The 19,420-nt window shown below is 43.4% G+C and overlaps 1 protein-coding gene across 7 annotated transcripts in view; it reads right to left on the bottom strand.

The window, feature by feature from the left end:
* The window catches only part of KCNMA1 (potassium calcium-activated channel subfamily M alpha 1), a 713,595-nt gene that overhangs the window by 342,405 nt on the left and 351,770 nt on the right, over positions 1-19,420 (bottom strand). For all 7 annotated transcript variants that reach the window (XM_046653011.1, XM_046653014.1, XM_046653010.1 and 4 more), the window contains exon 3: positions 16,669-16,730. In XM_046653011.1, the coding sequence (XP_046508967.1) occupies positions 16,669-16,730 (62 nt within the window). The remainder of the gene's footprint in view (positions 1-16,668; positions 16,731-19,420) is intronic.

The raw sequence follows: 19,420 nt of genomic DNA, 5'->3' as shown, positions 1-19,420 counted from the left end.
ATCTTGGCATTCTTGCCGAAAATCTGTCAACTATAGTATATGTGGGTTTAATTCTGGACTCTCCATTTTATTCCATTAATCCATATGTACAGAATGGCTTTTTAAAAGCAGAAATTACATTAGTCATCTCTCAGTAAAACAGCTTAACCTCTAGCACAAGTCATTCTATTCCAAGAGTTCTTACCCAGGGCACAGAGTCCCAAGAAGTCTTTGGATAATAATCAGGGAGTCCATGAACTTGTATGAGAAAACTTACATCTTTATTTTTATTAACCTCTAACTCAAGTTTAGCATTTCCTTTAATTATAAATGTGGACAATAAACTAGAAAAGCATTAATGATACTAATGACTCTGTTAGCAATAAAAATCCCAGATATTTGCATAGAAGATTATAATTGTTGCAGATATCTCAAAATATCATTTACATTAATCCTACCTTAAAATTATAGAGCATGTTAGAACTGTTGCACTTGGTCTTGATAATAATGCCCTAATCAAGAAACATACATGCTCTATCATGAATTTGTTTTTTATAGTCTAATAACTGTATTCAGTATAATTGGTTTTCCTTATAGTCCAATGTTTTATATTATGCATTTATAACTATTTTGAAAAGGAGCTCATGGTCTTCACTAAACTGCCAAATGAGTCCTCAGCACAAAAAATGTTAAGAAACTCTGCTTTTCCCATTAGCAGTTTTATTTTCTTCCCAGCACTGATTGTCAACTGAAATTGTCTTATTTATTTACTTGTCGACATGTTTGTTGTCTGTCTTCATCTGACACTACAATTGGTAAGTGCCTAGTGCTTAAAATAGTGCCTAACGCCTAATAGCCATTCAATAAATATTTATTGAGTTAATTACTGAGTCATCAGTCATATTCTAAACAAGAGCTAAATGATAAGCTTAATGAAAATAACAACTATTGATATCAAGATAGTGATGTATAATTCATACTGAAAATAATTTCATATTTATATCGTCATCATCAGATTAAATAAACGCCAGTCTGTCCTACGTTCCGTACTAAGCGCTTTGTGTACAGCATCTTATTTTCTGTTCTCAGTACTAAGGAGAAGAATTATTATTATCCATATTTACCATTGCAGAAGCTAAGGCTCAGAGAGGTGAATTTCTTCCCAAGGTCACACAGCTAGTAGGTGACAGAGTCAAGATTTGTAACAAGGTCTACCTACCTCCAGAACATCAGTTTTTAACTACAACAAAACACTTCCAGGGGATGGGGCCAGCCCGGCGGCTCAGTGGTTAAATTCTCATGTTCTGCTTCCGCAGCCCGGGTTTCACCTGTTCGGATCCCAGGTGTGGACATGGCACCACTTGGCAAGCCATGCTGTGCCACATATAAAGTAGAGGAAGATGGGCAAGGATGTTAGTTCAGGGCCAGTGTTCCTCAGCAAAAAGAGGAGGATTGGTGGCAGATGTTCACTCAGGGCTAATCTTCGGCCCCCCCCCCAAAAAAAAAAACCACTTCTAGGGGAAAAAATAAGAATTTCAAATAATGAGAGGAGGATTTTTCTTATTATTCAATTGAGAGAGCTGAGATCCTGTGAAGTTAAGAAATATGCCCTGGGACGTAGAGTTCAGCAAAGATTTCCAGTAAAATGTTCTTTCCACTGTCCTGTTTATGAGCCACAGCAGGAAGACCCCTTAGCAAAAATACAGCATAACTGGGTGCTAATGGATTGCCTCATATGAGAGGATGAATTTCTGAAAAGGTTTACTTTGCAAGCGCAATTAATACTAACAGACATTAATTGAAATCTGTTCTTTCCTTTCTTGAGGTCCAGCTTGTTTCTCTAAATATTACAGCTCAGCCTCATTCAGGACATTAAGCACTTCATTAAGCTGAAATCCAAGTTAATTTGATTGCACAATTACAAACTGTCCCTAGCTGGAGATTGTCTCATTTGTCAGGGGGCAAGGGGGCAGCATGGCCTAATGACATGCTGGATCTGCCTTTTATCCCCAGCTTGAGGTTTCAGTGTTTTCCGGTTTTGACCTCATCAAGCCTTACAGTAAGGAAGTAAAACTGGAGCAGAGAGACAGATGTTCCCCTTACCAAAGCAGCTGAAGGCACCTAGAGCCCCATCCACTGGATCTGCAAAGGAACAGGGTGCAGGAAGAGTCCTGGTCACCTGGAGATGGCAGCAAATGCAGTCAAACCAAAGGCCCACGGTGCCCAGGGCAGCTCACCCACATGCGGAGCATGTATCCAAGCAGCCCCTTTCCTAACCCCTGGGCCCAGTTTTACTGTACCAGCCACAGGCTCACCTGATAACTCATTCAGCATGGTGTACACAGCAGTCAAGGGGATGGATAAATCACATTGTTTTCAACAGTGATCTTGCTGACATTACCAGACCCTGGAAACACCAGACTTTTTGAAGCAGCATTTCTCTTTTCTCTGCCATTCCTGCATGTGACCAAAGAACTCACTCCCAGTCCTCTCCAGGAGAGAGTCCTCTTCCAGCCAGCCCAGTTCCCTCACTGAGTCTGCTGTAAAGATGTTAACCTTGCCCAAAGAGAGGTCTGGCCTTGGCCCTCAGCTTCTGGGACACAATCTCTAAGCCCTTGGTATGTCGTGCCTGATAAAATTTTTTGCCTGAGTGTCTTGGGTCAGCTAGATGGTGACAACGTGATTGCGGAGGGAAGGAGAGTGGTTAACCACACCAGAAAGTCTAACCATGTAATATATGGTGGGGGCTTTGGGTCATATTGGTATTTGTCAACCTCCAAAACAGCTGGAGCCTGAGGTCGGCCACATGGGCAGTCGCCCAAATTTATGTGATCAAACTCCAGTAAAAATTCTGAACAATGAGGCTAGATGAGCTTCCCCCGTTGGCACTACTCCTTGTATGTTGTCTCACACAGATGCTGAAAGTAGCACTGTCCATGACTCCACAGGGAGAGAACGATGGAAGCTTCGCGTTTGGCGCTTTCCCAGGTCTGCCTCGGGTGCCTTTCCCCTCGGCTGATTTTAACCCCTATCTTTTCCCTGTAGCAAACTGTATGCGAGTATAACAGCTTTCAATGAGCTCTGTGGTCCTTCTAGTGAATTGTCAAAGCTGAAGGTAGTTTGGTGAACTCCCTGAACTTGCAGTTAGTGTCAGAAGTGAGGGGGTCTTGTGGACTGCTCACCCTCTCCTCTTCTTATGCGTTATCTAAGTTCTAGCCATGCCTGGAGACCCAGTTCTTGTCTCCCTTCCTCCCTGAAGGAATTACTGCAGCCCAGAGAGCACACTGTCTTCTGGACTCAAAGCCAGTGTTTCTCAAACCACTTTTTAGCAAAACCCACAGTAAGAAATATATTTTAAATCACGAATCAGTACACACATATGTTTATACAGTATATATGGATCTCTGTATATAACTGAAACAAAAGTTTCATGTAATCACATTGAGCTTCCAGAGCAGTAATTTTCTCTAAAACTGTTCAATCTAATCTTTTTAAAATGCTCATTGTGACCCACTCTATTGCTTTCACAAATCATCAATGAGTCGAGATTCGCAGTTTAAAGCAGCTCAGGTCTTGTCCACCACCTCGCTAATTAACCACAGCACTGCCTTGCAATACATCTTGTTTTGTTTCTTAACTTTAATGTATCCACATCTTGTCTCTCTAAAAACCTGATTAAAAGCTTCAAAACAAACCTCCAAAGGAAAACAACAATAACATGTAACACTTTTTTGGCCACTTTCATGCTAGGCATTGTACTAAGAGCTTTTCCATACATCATCTCATTCTTTCCACACACTACTACAAAGTAGGTGTTACTGTCATCCTTCATCATCATTTTCACCCCATTTCACAAAGTAAAGACCCTATAACTGGCTCGCCCAAGGGCACACGGCCATAAAGAGGGAGAGCAGGATCAAGCCCAGGAAATTCTCATTCTGAATCCTGACGCTAACCACCAGACAGCTCTACCTTTCCTTTTCACCCATTCTCAATCTGGGCCACAGCCTCCCAGCCGACCTCTGTCCCTCAGTGGGCAGGGGACTGACAATACACAGGAACACATGATACTGGCCCAGGTGCTTGGGGAGGAGGAAGCTGGCGAACATTTCCTCTTCAGCCAGTGCTCTTTCCAAACAAGGGTCAGCGACCTGCCCGTACAGCACACTCTCAGGCCTCTCTGTCATGGTTCCCTTCACTCATCTCTGGGGAGTCTCCCTCTTGCAGAACGCCAGTCACCAGTGCCTGCTTCTCCTTGCCCTGCCTCCCCTACACCAATTAAACTGCCACGGTTGGCTGGCTTGGAGAAAGGTGCAGGCAGGAAGAAATCAGAAGGAAGCAGAGAATTCAGGGGAGGTGGGGCTCCTCTCAGAAGCCACTCTTCCGTCAAACTGGTCTGAAGACTGGTCAGCCCACCGAGGTCCCCAGGGACTCTCCAGTGGTGGGTAAGAGACACAGCTGCTTGCATCCGTTTGGGCACCCCAGCAGTGCCTAGGTCCTGGTGTCCCGGCACTGGGTCTCAGAAGAAATGATTTTGGCTGGTGAGTATTTGCATTCCTGAATTACAGCCCAAGGGGGAAATTTTCCCCCCAAAACAGGTGCTAACCCATGATGTATAAGAGAAGCAGAAAACAAAGAGGGCTTAGGCTCTGTGCTGTGGACTCACCCCACCTCATAGACTGCTCTCAGTGTTGCCTGGTATTAAAAGAATAGCTAGGAAGCCTAGGGCCTCCCTTCCCCAGTTTCAATAGCATTGCCCCTACATTTTCCAGATTTCAAATGCACTCGGGGAAGCGGGATGCTTGTTCAAAAAGAAAGAACACTGTAGAGAGACCCGCACTCAGACATGTTTTGTATGTCAGGAGAAGGAGGGCTCCTGATCAATCTCTGCTTGACCTTTGGGTAGGAGGACTGCCCTCTGTCTGCCATGTGATCTTCAGAGCAGAAGAAAGAGGAGTAAGTGAGCAGATGAACCAATCCTACAGGCAAAAATCCTTAGCTTGGGGTCCAGGGACCAACTTTAGGGTTCCTGGTAAGCAAAATATCTACAGCATTCACCAAATTCCCAAAGGGGTACTTGGCTCACAAAATACCACCACCAGTCTACATGGTAATCTGTACACATTGTCTTCTATAATTTCAATTGCTGTAGCTACCAACTCTTATTCATCCACGCCTTCTCCAAGCATATGTACATGCGTGCACACAGACACAGAGCCACTAAATGCACCCTCCTGGTCTACTCCCAAGCTCACCACATACTTGACAACAGATTGTGCTCAAAGGCCCTGACAGGTGGTATGGCTGCCTGGAGCACATCTCAATTATTAATGCTGCTCTTTATAGACCTTGCCTTATTATCCCTGTTCATGCTATTATGAAGAGGGCAAAATCTCTAATGCACTCCTTGCCCACTTCCTCCTGCTGTTAGAGGAAAAGCAAATGCCAGGTAGAGTCATCTAATAGCATCCATGGTCTTCACCTTTCTCCATCTCCTGTCCCTGCAGTTTCCTCTAGGGATCAAGACCAAGTGTATCTCAAACTGGGCATGGGTTCATTTTCTGGGGTGGGGGAGGGGAGGTGAAAATACCAGCTCTCAAAGGAAGAGATGGGGGTTCTCTGCCTGGCTGTGAACAGGAACATGGGACAGAGAAGGACAAATGCCTTCCAGTAGATTCCAACATCTAGCAAGTAGGCTTGGAGTCCTACCTAGAGTTTCCTCCTGACAGAATCATGATAGGTGAAAGGTAATGCAAGTATTTTCCATTTGGAAACCAGGCTGATAAATTAATGTTGTCATAATGGAGCAGCCATCTTTTTCTCAGCTCTGAAAGCATCTGAGCTCTGGGCTGTCTATTCAAGCAGAACCTAATACTACCCTAACATTAACAGTCAAGTTTCCACTTGAAAAGTGAAAGGTCGGAAGGTGGCGATATAGCTCAGACTTGGGACCATGTGTGGGAAGAAAGGTCCAGTGATGCTCCTAATTTTTCCAATTTATCTATATTAACCCACGCCCTCATATCCATATATGTTAGAAATTAAACGAAGTTTCATATAACGTGCCCATTTAGCCAACTAAGTCAGAAAATAGTCTCAAACAATTATCAACACGCACATGCTTAGTATAATCAACTCTGCTTTGGTCAAGTTAATACACTGGCAGAACAGACAGATTTGGGCCTCTTTTCTCATAAAGAATCTGACAATTTAAGGGGTTATGTTTGCTTCCATTTATGTCCTGGAAAATACACTCTTGTGACTTAGCAACCATGTTTAAAAAGCTTTCGCATTTCTTAAACAAACAGAGTGTATGTTTATGAGGTCTGAAGGACGTTATTTTCAGGGATGACGTAAAGTCAGTGATATGTAGCTCTGGGGCTTTACAGTAAGTTGTGGGTGATTTATTGCTGTGACATACAGTATTCGCCTGGAGAAATGTGGACATTTACTTTAGCAGTGTTTGAAAACGTGTTAAGTGGGAAACAAGCCAGAATGCCTAGGGACCAAAGACACCTCCCTTGGAGAGGGAAGGAGCCCTTTGGGTGATGGAAGACCAAGAGTTAAGAACATTTTCTGGCACTCAGGGAGCAGAGCTAATTCAAGACCAGAAAGAGGGACAGTTTATAACAGAGAGTGAAATCGGGAGGCCCAAAGCTGACCTGCAGAGCTATCTGGTTTGGCCTGCAGAGGACAGGAAAAGTTTTGGAGTCGTGGGCAAGATTTTAAAACTGGAGATTCAACATAAAAGCCCAGTTTCCTCTCCTCTCTTTGAAAGCTGGGAAGATCTGGCCGTACAGTCTGCACTCCTGGTTGGGGCCCACCAGCCAGAGTTAGGAAGTCTCTTGAGGGGAGGCTCAGGCTCTCGGCTCACCCTGTCCTCACCAGATCGGCTTCCCAGGTCTCTAACACCCTCCCGCCGGTGTGGGAAACGTGACTTTTTTACTGTGGCGCTCTCAGCAAACAGATCTCCTAACTGCCGAGACGCCTTTTCAGACAGAAGGACGGACAGAGCACATGTTTCTCCAAAACTCAAGAAAAGCAAGATTATTATGTTTTCTTAAAATTTTTGACATATTCACAGGTGTCATTTTTTTTTTAATGCTGGATTACTGAAGTTAATATTTCCCAAAGCCAAGTCAGAAGACATGGTTTGAAATGGAATGTTTATTTTTATTTTCTCATCTGAAACAATTAGATGACACTGGGAGGGGTATGGTTGAAGGCATCTGTCTCTGGGCATGTTTTCTTATTTGTGAAAAGGAAGGGCTGACAAGAAGGAAGGAAATAGGGCCAACTTCTCCACTAGGCACAGCAGACAGCACCTATGGCCTACCATACTTCTTGCAATCCACAAAAATATCTTCATTTTAATTTCTTTAAAATCAGAATAAAAATAAATATAGTAATAATGAATATGTAATAATGAATCCAGCCTGGATTATATTCATCTTTATATAAACACAGTAGTAAAATATCACTTTTAATAATCTTTATGGAGAAGGCATAAGTACCTAGGGCCCATGAACATCACACTGCATCCTCGGGCAAACACTGGTCTCCAGAAAGATCTCGGGTCATGCTGTGGTCAGTTTGCCAGTAGCACAGCCTCACTTTCCTCCCCACCACATCCCTGGATGGTCTGCATGTGGCACGTACATAAACGAGGCCCCTGCAAGGCACATTACACCTTGACCTTGGTTTCAAAAAGCTGGAGTGGATGCCTTTCAGTCCACAACTTGCGGAAATTTCCAAACAGAAGTTTCCAAAGGTTTTCATCATGTGCAATTGGAGAATAGGTATTACTGCCACCAGAGACAGTCTGATTTTCTGATTCCATTATGCCATCCTTGAAGCATTCTCAACCCTTAATTTCAGTGGCTGATTTCAAGGCAGGGCCTCGCCAGACTCAGCACACACTGAAAATAAAAGCCAAGAAGCCAAAGTGCAGGTCATGATGAGAGTCCCATCTTGTGGATTCCTAGAGTTGGTGGGAGCCTGAGTTTTCTGTATCTGCAACTCAAAACTTGCCCCCAAAATTCCATAAGATCCAGCTATCTTGCCAGCTCTTCATCCTTAGCACTTATTGTTAGCAATGTTCATATTAGTAATTGATAATATATTGCTTCATGATATCTCACTTGTTATCTTATTTTGTTACCCCATTTTTCCTATATTATAGCTGGACTTCCTGACCCTTGGTAAAAACATATATAATTTAAGCATATTAATGAAAAAGATCTAGCCTTATGCATAGTTTTTGAAATCCTGCAGTACCTAGTAAAATGTCTTGCACACAGTCGTTACTTAATAGAGCTCTACTACCTGACTGATACCTTTAAGGGCACAGATACATGGCTCTCAGTCTCGTCTCCATTATTACAATGAGACTGGTGGCCAATCCTCCCATGGTATGCTTTCTCATCAATTTATAGGTGGGACAGGAACATCCCCTACACACATGCACGTGCGCGCGTGCACACACACACACACACACACACACACTCGCTTCTCTCAAATTCTGTGAATAGTGACGTGTATCAAAAAGCCCCAAGGACATCCTTGCTGCCAAGGGATTCTATTTTTAAACCACAGATGACTCATCACTGACCAGGGTCTCCCCAAAGCTACAATTTGTCAGGCTGTCAGGAAGAAGGACAGGGGAATAAAAGCAAAGACAGAAGTCACATCCCCATGCCCATCTGCCGCCCATAAACCCCGTGACGAAACTGTGACAGTCAACACTACAGCTCAACACAACCATGGTTGTGTTAAGCACGAGTTCTTCCCTTGTGTTTGGATTAAACTGTTCCCAGCTCTAACCTTGCCTTCCAGCTGGCTCCTACCCTGATTCTTGGCAGTTTCTGCCTGCATGTCTGGCCATGACTTTAGGTAGAGGACCAGTGTTGTGCAATGAGGAGAACATAGAGCCCTCTGTGGTATAAACACATGCTAATTGCAGAAGATATAAATAACTAACCGGGCCTAAAAGGGAATGCATTTTCTTCAATTTGCCCTGAAATAATCATTCTTTTAAAAGAAGCAAGAGGGCTAAGACAGTGTCAGATAATCCAAAGCTTTCTTTTTTAAATTCTGGAGAGTGGTAAGAAGAGAAGAAATCATTTATCCTAATTTTGGAGGGTAGAGTAGACGTGAATTTACAGACATAGTTATCAGATAGTGTTTGCATGGGAGAAACAAATGAGCAATTGGGCAAAATGCCCTCAAAAGTTATGCACAATAAATTCCAAACAGCTCAAACCAATGCGTTCAGTCTTGTTAACCCTCCACAACAGAGTTAAACTCTTACCTCCCACATGATAGTACAAAAAAAAGAAAAAAACAGCAGCAGGATCATAAAATCAAGGATTTCAAGGCCTCTTGCCAAAGGAGGTGAAATAAACGATTCCCAAGCACCCACCTGGCTGGGCTTGATCTTTTCTACCTGGTACTTTATCTTTTCCATGGCCCTGAAGTTTCCCCCATGATGACAGCCTGAAACTCCAAAATTGGAGTAAAAAGTCACTATTTGCTTCACTATTCAACGGACGATATTTGCTATCACATCTTTGTTCATTTTTTCTTTAGCAGAAAGAACCCAACAGATCAAGCAGAAAAGGGCCTGGATTGAGAGGGAAGAGCTCTGGCCACTGACTGCTCCTGGCTAGTTGGGTGACCTTGAGCAGGTCACTTAACCCTTCTTCTCAGGAGAGGATGCTGAGGCACAGGGAAGGTGCAGAGGTCACATCAAGTAGATTCTGAAGCCTCCTCAGATCTAATATTATATTCTGAAGTCACCTTCTGTAGAAAACTTGGAAGATATAGCTCCATCCTCCCTCCCACTCCTAACAGAGTCCCTGATGTTTTCCAAGGAAATCCCAAAGGTGAGCAGTTCTCTTGATGCTTTTAGATGCTGTCACATGTGGTACCTATGTATCACCCACACAACGAGAGACAAGCAAGGAAGCTGAGACCACTCACCAATGTGGACGGTGGAAGGAGGAAGAGTGCTTACCCTCTTGGTAATCCTCCACCTGTCTTCTCTATCAGGTTTATAACCAATTGATGAAGGAATGGCAATTTGGAAAACTAGATGAGGTAGAATGGCTGAGTTAGGGTTGCTCCCATGTCAGAGAATTGACTGTTGTCTTTAAAGGTTAAATTCTAAGAGGAAACAAGGACTTCCCATTGGGAGTTATTTAGGGCCTCTTTGCCCCAAAGGCATCTCCTCTTACCCCACCCCTTAGTGGGCTCTGCTCCTCCACCATCTGACATTCCATTCTTTCAACAGCTGCTGGCTCTCCCCGTTGTGTTCTCTTCACAGATGTGCAGTGCTGTTCTGAACATCCTGCCCTTGAACTTTCCCTACCCATAATTTTCCAAACCAAAGCCTGGCAGTAAAAATGTCAGTGAAGGATGGAGAAAATTGGGGGAAGTATTTAAAAAGGAAAAAAACAATTAGGGAGACGCTTTACATACACAGTGATTTGTGTTGACTTCCTCAACAAAGCTTAAATGCATGCCATGACTTCTCAAAAAGGGCATAAAGGCAGAGAGCTGGAGCAAATTTCCCAGAACACTCCCTAGAAAGACTGAGTTCCATAAAGGAGCTGAGCACAGAGGGAGATGCTGAGCTTTATTCTCTATGCCAGGGGCTGCACAGCTGTTCTTGCTGCAGGGCAGAGCATGTGCTAATGGTGATAATGAAAGTAGCATTTCAGTACTTTACAGTTTACAATGCACTGTCATGGATGTGATCTATGCTGTCCTCATAGCTCCACTAGGTACCTACCTGCTCGAGGCACGTGGGAGACGCTGGGTCAACACCTGTGTGCACAGTAAGACCAAGAATGGAGGAGGAGGTCAGATATCTTAATTGTTTTAAAGACTTCCATAGAAACCTCTTTTGGACCAAATTTTCCTCAAGTCCATCGGTTTGATAATACTAACCCTCTAGGCACACAATGAAAAACTATACAAATTACCTCTAAAGAGATAAAGACTCTATCTCATGGGGAAGCAAGGCCTCTGTCATTATTGACTTTGGTATGTCAAATAACAGGCACAGAGAACTAGGTAAGGAGGGGAGGGCAAAGAGTCTTTCTACTGGGAAAGAATCCTTAAGTGGGAGGAGCCCTGCGGAAACAATCAACTTTCCTTGTTCTTTGCTAACTTGACCCTATTCCATCATGAAATCCTGCCACTTCACGGAGATAAAAGAGAGTCATATTAAGCCATAATTTAGGTGGAAATGAAATAAGGCCCAAATAGACATCAGATAGCACATGTCCATGTCCTAAGGAGAAAGCTGTGATAGGACCCTCGTAAGCACTGCTGACTTACAGACTTGGCCCCAAAGGTGAGAAATGGGCATCGAGAGATGGAGAACAAAAGAGAAAACAAGACAGACGAGTGGGTAAGATGAGAATAAGCCACTTCTCATTCTTGCAACATCTCACTCAAACCATTTAGCCACTTCCACAATTGGTACTTTCACTTCTTAACATTCAGAAGAGAGCAATGCCTTTAGATACCCTGGATTCAAATCCTGGCTCCATGGCTTATTAGCTATGTGGTTTTGGGCAGATGTTGCAGCCTGAGCCTCCTCATGTGGAAAGTGGGAAAGGTAACAATACCTACCCTGTCAAGCTGTTAGGAGACATCAATAAGATTGCATGTTATATTTATTTTAAAGTGCTCAGCACTATACCTCGCAGACAGCACATGATCAGTGAGTGTTAGGTCCTTCCAACCACCTGCCCCTCTCTTCTCTTTTGAGGAGAATTTCTAGGCTGAGGGACTAGAGGCCTGGCTGTGTAAAGACTCAGGTGGGTAAAATAATTGAGTGACTGGCCGGTTCTGCTAAAGCTCTGGATATCCCCATTACATCAATGGTGCCAGTTTTATTTTCAGAGGCTACGAAAACAATCTGGTCAATTTCTATTGCAATCTTAAAGATAGTTTTCCTTAACCATAGCTAACTATAAGCTATTTTACCAAATGGAAAATATTCAGCATTATCACATGAAGGTGTCTCGAATGAATGAATGAATACAAAATGAATGAATCAGTGAATACAAATGTAAAATTTTAAAGACAGGGGAAGCCCGTTTTCACATCATAACACCACTTTTACCCTAGAATCCAGCCCTTGGATTAACGGCTCTCCACAATTTGTACTGCTATTCCGTCTCCCTTCCTGATGTCCATATCCTCAAAACAGCACTGCTGATACCAGAAGCCAAGAGCAAAGACTGGAGAAATCAGCAGGTGCCCCCACTGTGCACGAGCCGTTTTGGAGGAGATAAAGTCATTAAGAAAAATTTGAACAATGTATAACCTTTCAGCTTTACTCTGCTAACAGCAGGTAGCTTGCCCTTCAGAGACATGAGCCTGCATTGAAGTCACCAGTAAGCAGGACTTGACCTTCATTTTCAGTACACGCAGCATTAAATATTCATAATTCACGTAACTGTAGCATAAGAAATAGCAGCGTTTAAACATGAATCAAAGGAATAAATATCTTCACACAGGTGAGTCACCCTTTCCCAGAATGCCTCTGGAAAAAATGCAAATAACCAAGATCTGGAGCCTCTCTCTTTCCCAAGGGTCTCTTGAAATTCTAGAAGCAGCAGAAACTGCTGTGTTATGCAGTCCCTGAATCCTGCCCTCACACTGACATCACTGGGTCTCTTTTTTTTTCTTATCTGTTAGAAAAGAATTACTGTTCCTATGTCAAAGGGAGAAAATAGACAAAGATGGAACAGCAATGGTGACATTATCACCCACCGGGCATCTAGGGGTACTTTTGACTTGGTTGGACAATTTTTTAAAAATCTTTGCTTCACAGAGCATCAGAGAATTTGGGAGGAAAGGGTTGGCATAGGCATGGAGAGACATCAGAATTAGGAGCTGGAGTGCCATGTACCTTACACTGGGCCCAATGCCTTTAAAAAGAATAAAAAGGAAATGGAGTTCTTTTGGACAATATCTGCCATGCATGGCTAATTTAATATCTTTTGGGGGATGGGATTACTGTGTGTGGCAGGCTTAATACTTCTCTCAGTCTGTCAAGAAATTGACATTTGTATCAATCCAGACACTGGGTGGAATGTCTCCCTCTGCTTGGGTGTTTCTAGAGTCTACTCCTGGGATGATAAAGCATCACTTTAACAGTTTAATGTAATTCTTTTTGGCTTTCAACTCCAGGAGCTCTGAGCACAATCCATCTTAGCTAGGTAGTAATCACTTGAGGCTGCACAAGTGATCCTTCTGTGGCAATCACTCCAAGAAAATTAAGACCCAAAGACAGGCTTCTCAAACTCCTGAATGAAAAAGATCTACTCAGGGATATATCTGGGCCCAATAAAGGAAAAGGAAAGATGTGTAGGAGAGGACATCTTTGGAAATGACTTATCAACTGCCTCTTGATAGTAAGATAAGATTTGAAAGGTTAAAAAGATCATAAACCCACCCATTATGACATTTATCTGAACTGCCCTGCCCACCTGCTGCTGCACAGAAGCAGAACAAGCACCAGGCCTGCCTGTCTGCTCACCCAAGCTGAACTGGCCTGCCTTGACACTGAGCGAGCAGAGCAGACCAGGAGAGCCTGTTTTATACACGAATCTGCATTCTCCCTCTTCTCAAAAGGTTGGGTGCAGAGAACCTCACATCCTGAACTTGTGCTGCTGGGGCATTCCCACCATTTGGGGGGAGGCCAGCTCTGGTTAAAATTCACTGGGACAAGCCATTTCATGGACAATGTCTGCCCAATTAGGTTCATGCAAACGAAAGCCTATGTATTGTCTTTTGACTTATTTATTTGAAGCATATACAGTCACATGTCACTTAACAACAGGGATATGTTCTGAGAAATGCACTGTTAGGCAATTTTGTTGTTGTGTGAACATCATAGAGTGTACTCACAGAAACCTAGATGGTATAGCCTACTACACAGCTAGGCTACATGGCAGTAATCTTGGGGGACCACCATTGTATATATGGTCTATCATTGACTGAAATGTCATTATAAGGTACATGACTATACTAACTAAAGCTCATCTGAAAAATATTGGGTACTCTTTTACAGGGTGATGACTTAGCATAACTTCCAAGAAAAGTTTACAGCTCTCTTTCCAAGCTGCTTGGGTGGCCAGCCAACCACGAGTGTATAAAACCAGCAACAGTTTTGAATGAAAAGGATTGATTTTAAGAATTTACATCCTGATTTCCGTTTGCATCCTATATGTGGATAGAACTTTTTATCTTGTTTACTATGCTTAATTCTGATGGGTTATTTTTTTTATTCCTGAGAATCTCTGGATTATCATAAAGGTTATTTTAGAGATTCTACTTTAATCCTCCCCTTTAGTTAAAGTGAGCATGCTTGCTGGCTTTCCCCAGGAAGAGGGTAGCCTCCTTGGTTTGAGTCTGCTGATCAGGTCACCCACAGAATAGAACCTTGGGATACGGCTTCAGAACTAAATGTAATTCAAATGAAAAGTAGAAAGAGCTACATAAATAAACATAAGGTCATCTTATAAACAAAGTTTCACTATGCCAAACCACACAGTTTAGTGACAAAAAAGAAAGACTGAGGTTAGGACAAGGCTAGGACAGTCCTCAGGGAAAGTGAGGTCAGCCTTGGTTCTAAGATTATTGGTATTTTTGCTGAGCAAAGCTGAGAATAGGCCGAAGGTCCATCCTTGGGATTAACTCTTTGCAAGTCCATAAAAGAAAGCACAGCCAGAGAGGATTCTCAATGCCAGCTTTCCCAAGGCTTAGCAGAATTATAACTAAATCCAAAGGACACTGAAGTGGTGCAGGGCTCCAGGGAAGTGGGTCTTCCTTGGGGAATTCCATCCCTTTCCATCCTCTCACATGGAGCCGAGAACACCCAGATCTACAGAGCAAAAGACTGCCTTATAGTAGACACCATAAAAAAGGACACAATTCAAATCCATCTAGCAAGAGCATTTTATTGATGAGAAATACAGAGGAGTAAAAAGAGACAGAAAGGGAAAGAAGGCACCGAGGCAGCAGTCCATCTGAGCAATCAACACATTCACCTCCATGTAAGGGTTTGCTCTGTCTGGGGCACATAGACTACATACTTGAACCTATTTCCTGAGCCTGGCAGGTAGTTGGCAGGGTATGCACTCCATGGCTCTGAGAACACTCCTCACTCCTAGCGAGAGAATGGAGAAAAAAGACCAGGGGCTTTAGAAGATCTTGGTTCAATTCAAATATGATCCAAAATTATTAAGAGGAGATATTGAAAAGAGGCTTACCTTCGGTAACATATCGCTTGGAGTTTCCAAACTTAAAAAGCTCTTCTTTTTCTTGGTCAGGAAGAGCTGATGAAGGAGCTTGTAGAATCTCGTCTTCTGGAGGACTTTTAAAGGACCCTCCAACTGAGATGGGCAAGGGCAGACCAGCTTTGTATGGGGGCATAGGCTGAAGAATCTCTAACATTCTCAGACGCGGCTGATTCCCAGAGACAGGTGATTAGAGAAGATGTTTTCTTTATTTTCCCTGCCAAGACGTTTTGGCCTTGGCACCCAAATGCACAAAATCCTTTTGCTGGTGACCAGATCACTCTGAGAAATTCAGAGTTTGGGAGTGCATGAAACTATCACCATCCTGAGCCACAGGAAAAGAACTCTAAGCTCAGAATTCAGGTACACCAGGGTCTAAGCCAACAACAACACCAAGCAGGTTTCCTTGGATCAAACTCCAGCATCTAGCCATATCAGGAATAGAGTTCAAGGAGTTAAAAACACTCTCACAATGGACAACGCAGGCAAAGAGCTCAAGGCCACTGTCCAGTTGTCAAGTTCAAGTCACCACAGAAAGGCGAGTCAGATGACTCAACTCTAGTTTCCCAGATGTGGACAGCTTCAAGCTTGCAATAGAATAGTTGGAACAAATGATGCACCCAGGGTAACACCTGCATGAACCAGGGCAGAACTGGCCACCACCTAGCAGCTCTGCTCAGTGACCTGTTCTGTCTCCTACAAAGCCTTTACTATCTGTTGCACAGACTCCACCCCAGGCTGGAGCACCAGTTTACTCAACCGGACCCCAGGGACCTGCACGAGTGCCCACCATAGGAATTCTCAGATGGCCACGGGCCTCCACCTCTGGGAGTCATCATGAACTCCTCTATCCCATCTCCTTACCTTCAGAAGTCAGGAAGCACCAGTGAGTAATACTTCTGCTGAATATTCGGTTGGCAGGTGCAAAGGATAGCATCATGCTTTCTAACTAGACCTCCAATAAGGTTAAAGCATAGGAAACCCTAATAAGAAAAGGACCCTACCACCGTGACAAGAATGGTTCATTCTTGTAACTCTACCAGAGGTTGTCAATTCACATGAAAGCCCTCTTAACCTCTTGACACCTTCAGTGCAAATACTTGATGATCAGGAAACAGCTATTTAAAAATAAATAATAACCAGCAAAAAGGTTTGACTTCAGCTGCCTCTCTCTCCCTCCTAGGCCAGCATAATCAAAGTGGCCTTCCTCATGAAAGCTTGTTTTCCCACTCAGAAAATCAGCACAAACAGCCCTGCCTTCCTCTAAAAGTCATCCCCACTCAGGAGGCTCTTGCAAAGGTTGGTGTTAAAGTAAATCAATTGATCAATGTAAAGAAAAGAGGACAAGACAGCATATTTGAATACTCACTTTGACGAATCTATGAAGTATATTACAAGTGCACCAATGCTGAGAGCAAAGACTAAGACAACCTGCAAAGGAAGAGAAAACGCCATCACTTCAGAGCTGAACACTGGGGTTTCATTGATTTATTATTTGACAAATGCAGCAGCAGCGCCGAAGCCTGGTGTCCATTGCTTTCTGGGGCCTGCCTGGAAAGTTCATCCCTTTGGGGCCCCCACATACCACCCTGACGTTGGCTCTTTACTTTGCAGTGGGCAGCAACCTCGCTGCTGGCCAACAGGGGTCAGGTCAGACTTTTGTATGGCATGGCCCTAGGTTTTTATCTGGCCCTGTTATCTCAGGGTCCAGCTTCTCCACAACTGAAGGCAATACACTTCAGCGGGAAAAAAGCAGGTAAAAAACTGAGATGATACAATTTTTCATATTATGTATAATCTAGGCCCAAAGGAACTCAAATACAGGAATATCAATTTTTAACAGCTTTACTGAGGTATAATTTACATACCATAAAATTCATCCATTTTATGTGTACAATTCAATGACTTTGAATAAATTTACTAAGTTGTGCAATCATCACCATAATATAGTTTAATCATCCCAGTAAGATCCCTCATGCCCGTTAACAGTTAATCCCTGTTCCTACCTGCAGCCCTAGACAACCACTAATTCACTAATTTACTTTCTGTTTGTATGCAAGAAATATCAATCAAAAAGTACAAATTTCCACATATGTGGGTACGTACGCTGCTTGGACAAATGTCCATATATGTGTGTACCTGTATGTGTGTGTGTGTGTATACATATATATATATTCACCCCATATATACAAAGTATGTGTGTGTGTGCATGCACACTCATGTGTATGTGTGTGTGTGGTTATAGTACATCTGAAGGATTTTGAAAACCGTTTAGGTGCAGGAAGTCAACTTAGGTAACACATTAGTCCAGTTAAAGGACAATCCTTGTTCTTCTTTAAACTTGTCACTCAAAATTAATCACCATTGATATAAAAGGCTGTTTTGGCATCTCCTTCGAAGGATGCCTGTCACACTAAAGTCCGTCAAATGAACATGCGGCCGATTAGGCCGATACTGACACTTCTATCCTCACTCAACATTCCAATTTGTTTCTTTAATCTTCCGCAGAGGAGACTAGTAATGCCACTAAAAGGATGTCCAAAAATAAAAAAAGACGCCAGAGACAACAATTAAGCTTCAGAACAAAAGGTAAACACCACCACCACACACAATGCCAGGGATCAACAAAGACCTTTCAGACGTGCTAGTATCCTGTAGAGACTGCAGACTGAAAGGTATTAGAAGTGTCAGTCTCCTCAGAGTACCCCCATATTGACATCCCTCTGACATTGGCTGGTGGAGAGAAACGATCCCAACTGATGTAAAGACTAGGCGTGATCGAGCTGTGTGTGTGTGTGTGTGAGAGAGAGAATCATGCACACACATCTGTGTACGCATACACATCTGTATTGTGTGTGCGTGTGCCAAAGTGGCTGATAGAAAAGGAAATCTATATGAGATACTCATTTAAAACATTACAAACTCCATGAGGCTACTGGGGAGGGATGGGGGTTACAAAGTAAAGAACTAACACTTAAAACAACTGGACACTGTAAGAGGAATATGCAATTTCACAGCACCTGATAAATGCTCCTTATGAAAGGTAGTGTTAAAACAATACACCACTGGGGCTTGTTTTATTCTTCTATTTCATTTTAAAAACTAAAACATGCTTTGGTGGAAGCCAAGGAAACTCCTGCAGTCCGTCAGTAACTGCCATAGACCAGCGCTCGTCCCCCAGGCTCACCTCAGTCTCTCCCCTGACACACATTCATTCACGCATTCCTTGCAAAGGTACGCACAAAACCAAACAAAACATAACAAGGCCTCTGCTTTTCCCTCTCTTATCTGAATGAGACAGCAAAACAAATAGCTTAAGATTAATGTTGATCTGTGCTGCTATTTCTGAGACATAAGCAGTTCGATCCTAGCCCTGACCTCATTCTCAAAATGCTGCAGAGAAGGGGTGTGGCCAGAATGGAGAGGAGGCCCTCTTCTTCATTCATAAACAGCTGATCCAAGACTAATCTCTTCAATTTGGCTGTGTGTGCTTGTGTCTGTGAATGCTGAGCTTCTGTCAGTGCTGGCTACTCACGCCTATTCCATTAAAGCTGGAGAGAAGATGAGAGAGGCTGGGAGGGGAGGGGAGGAGGGGAGGAGAGAAAGGAAAGAGGAAAGGAAAAGGAAAGAAGTTCTTACAAATAGCATGGACATCATTCTGAAATGAACTCAAAATCTAAGCTCTCCTGCAACGGTGATGATTCCCCAGCCTTGGGGTGGCCAGACGAAGTAGCTGACACTAATTTGTCCCAGCTGCCTCCGCTTGGCCTCTGTGATGGGGAATAATGTGCAGCATATTTAAGCAAATCACCCACCAATGAGAGGGAAAGAATCCTGCTATCCTCTTAAGATGCAAACTCATGTATCAGCATCTCTCTGAGTGGGTAAGGGAGAAAGAAGGCCAGGAGGAAAAGGACCTGCAAAGCCCCAGGAAGTAAAGGTTCTGACGAGTGGACCTGTGCTCAGGCTCAGCCAGAAGGATTTCTCTAAATGAGGTGCATGGGGGCCAACTACCCCCCGCACCCCCCGCACTCCCACCCAGCCTCCAGGCAGGAACAATCAAGGGGAGAGGACCTGCTTCTCAGCATTGGGGCAACTGTGCCTGTGATTTTTAAACTTGC

The sequence above is a fragment of the Equus quagga genome, chromosome 2 (genome assembly GCF_021613505.1).
Source record: "Equus quagga isolate Etosha38 chromosome 2, UCLA_HA_Equagga_1.0, whole genome shotgun sequence".
Taxonomy (NCBI): domain Eukaryota; kingdom Metazoa; phylum Chordata; class Mammalia; order Perissodactyla; family Equidae; genus Equus; species Equus quagga.
This window is presented reverse-complemented; position numbering and strand designations above follow the sequence as displayed.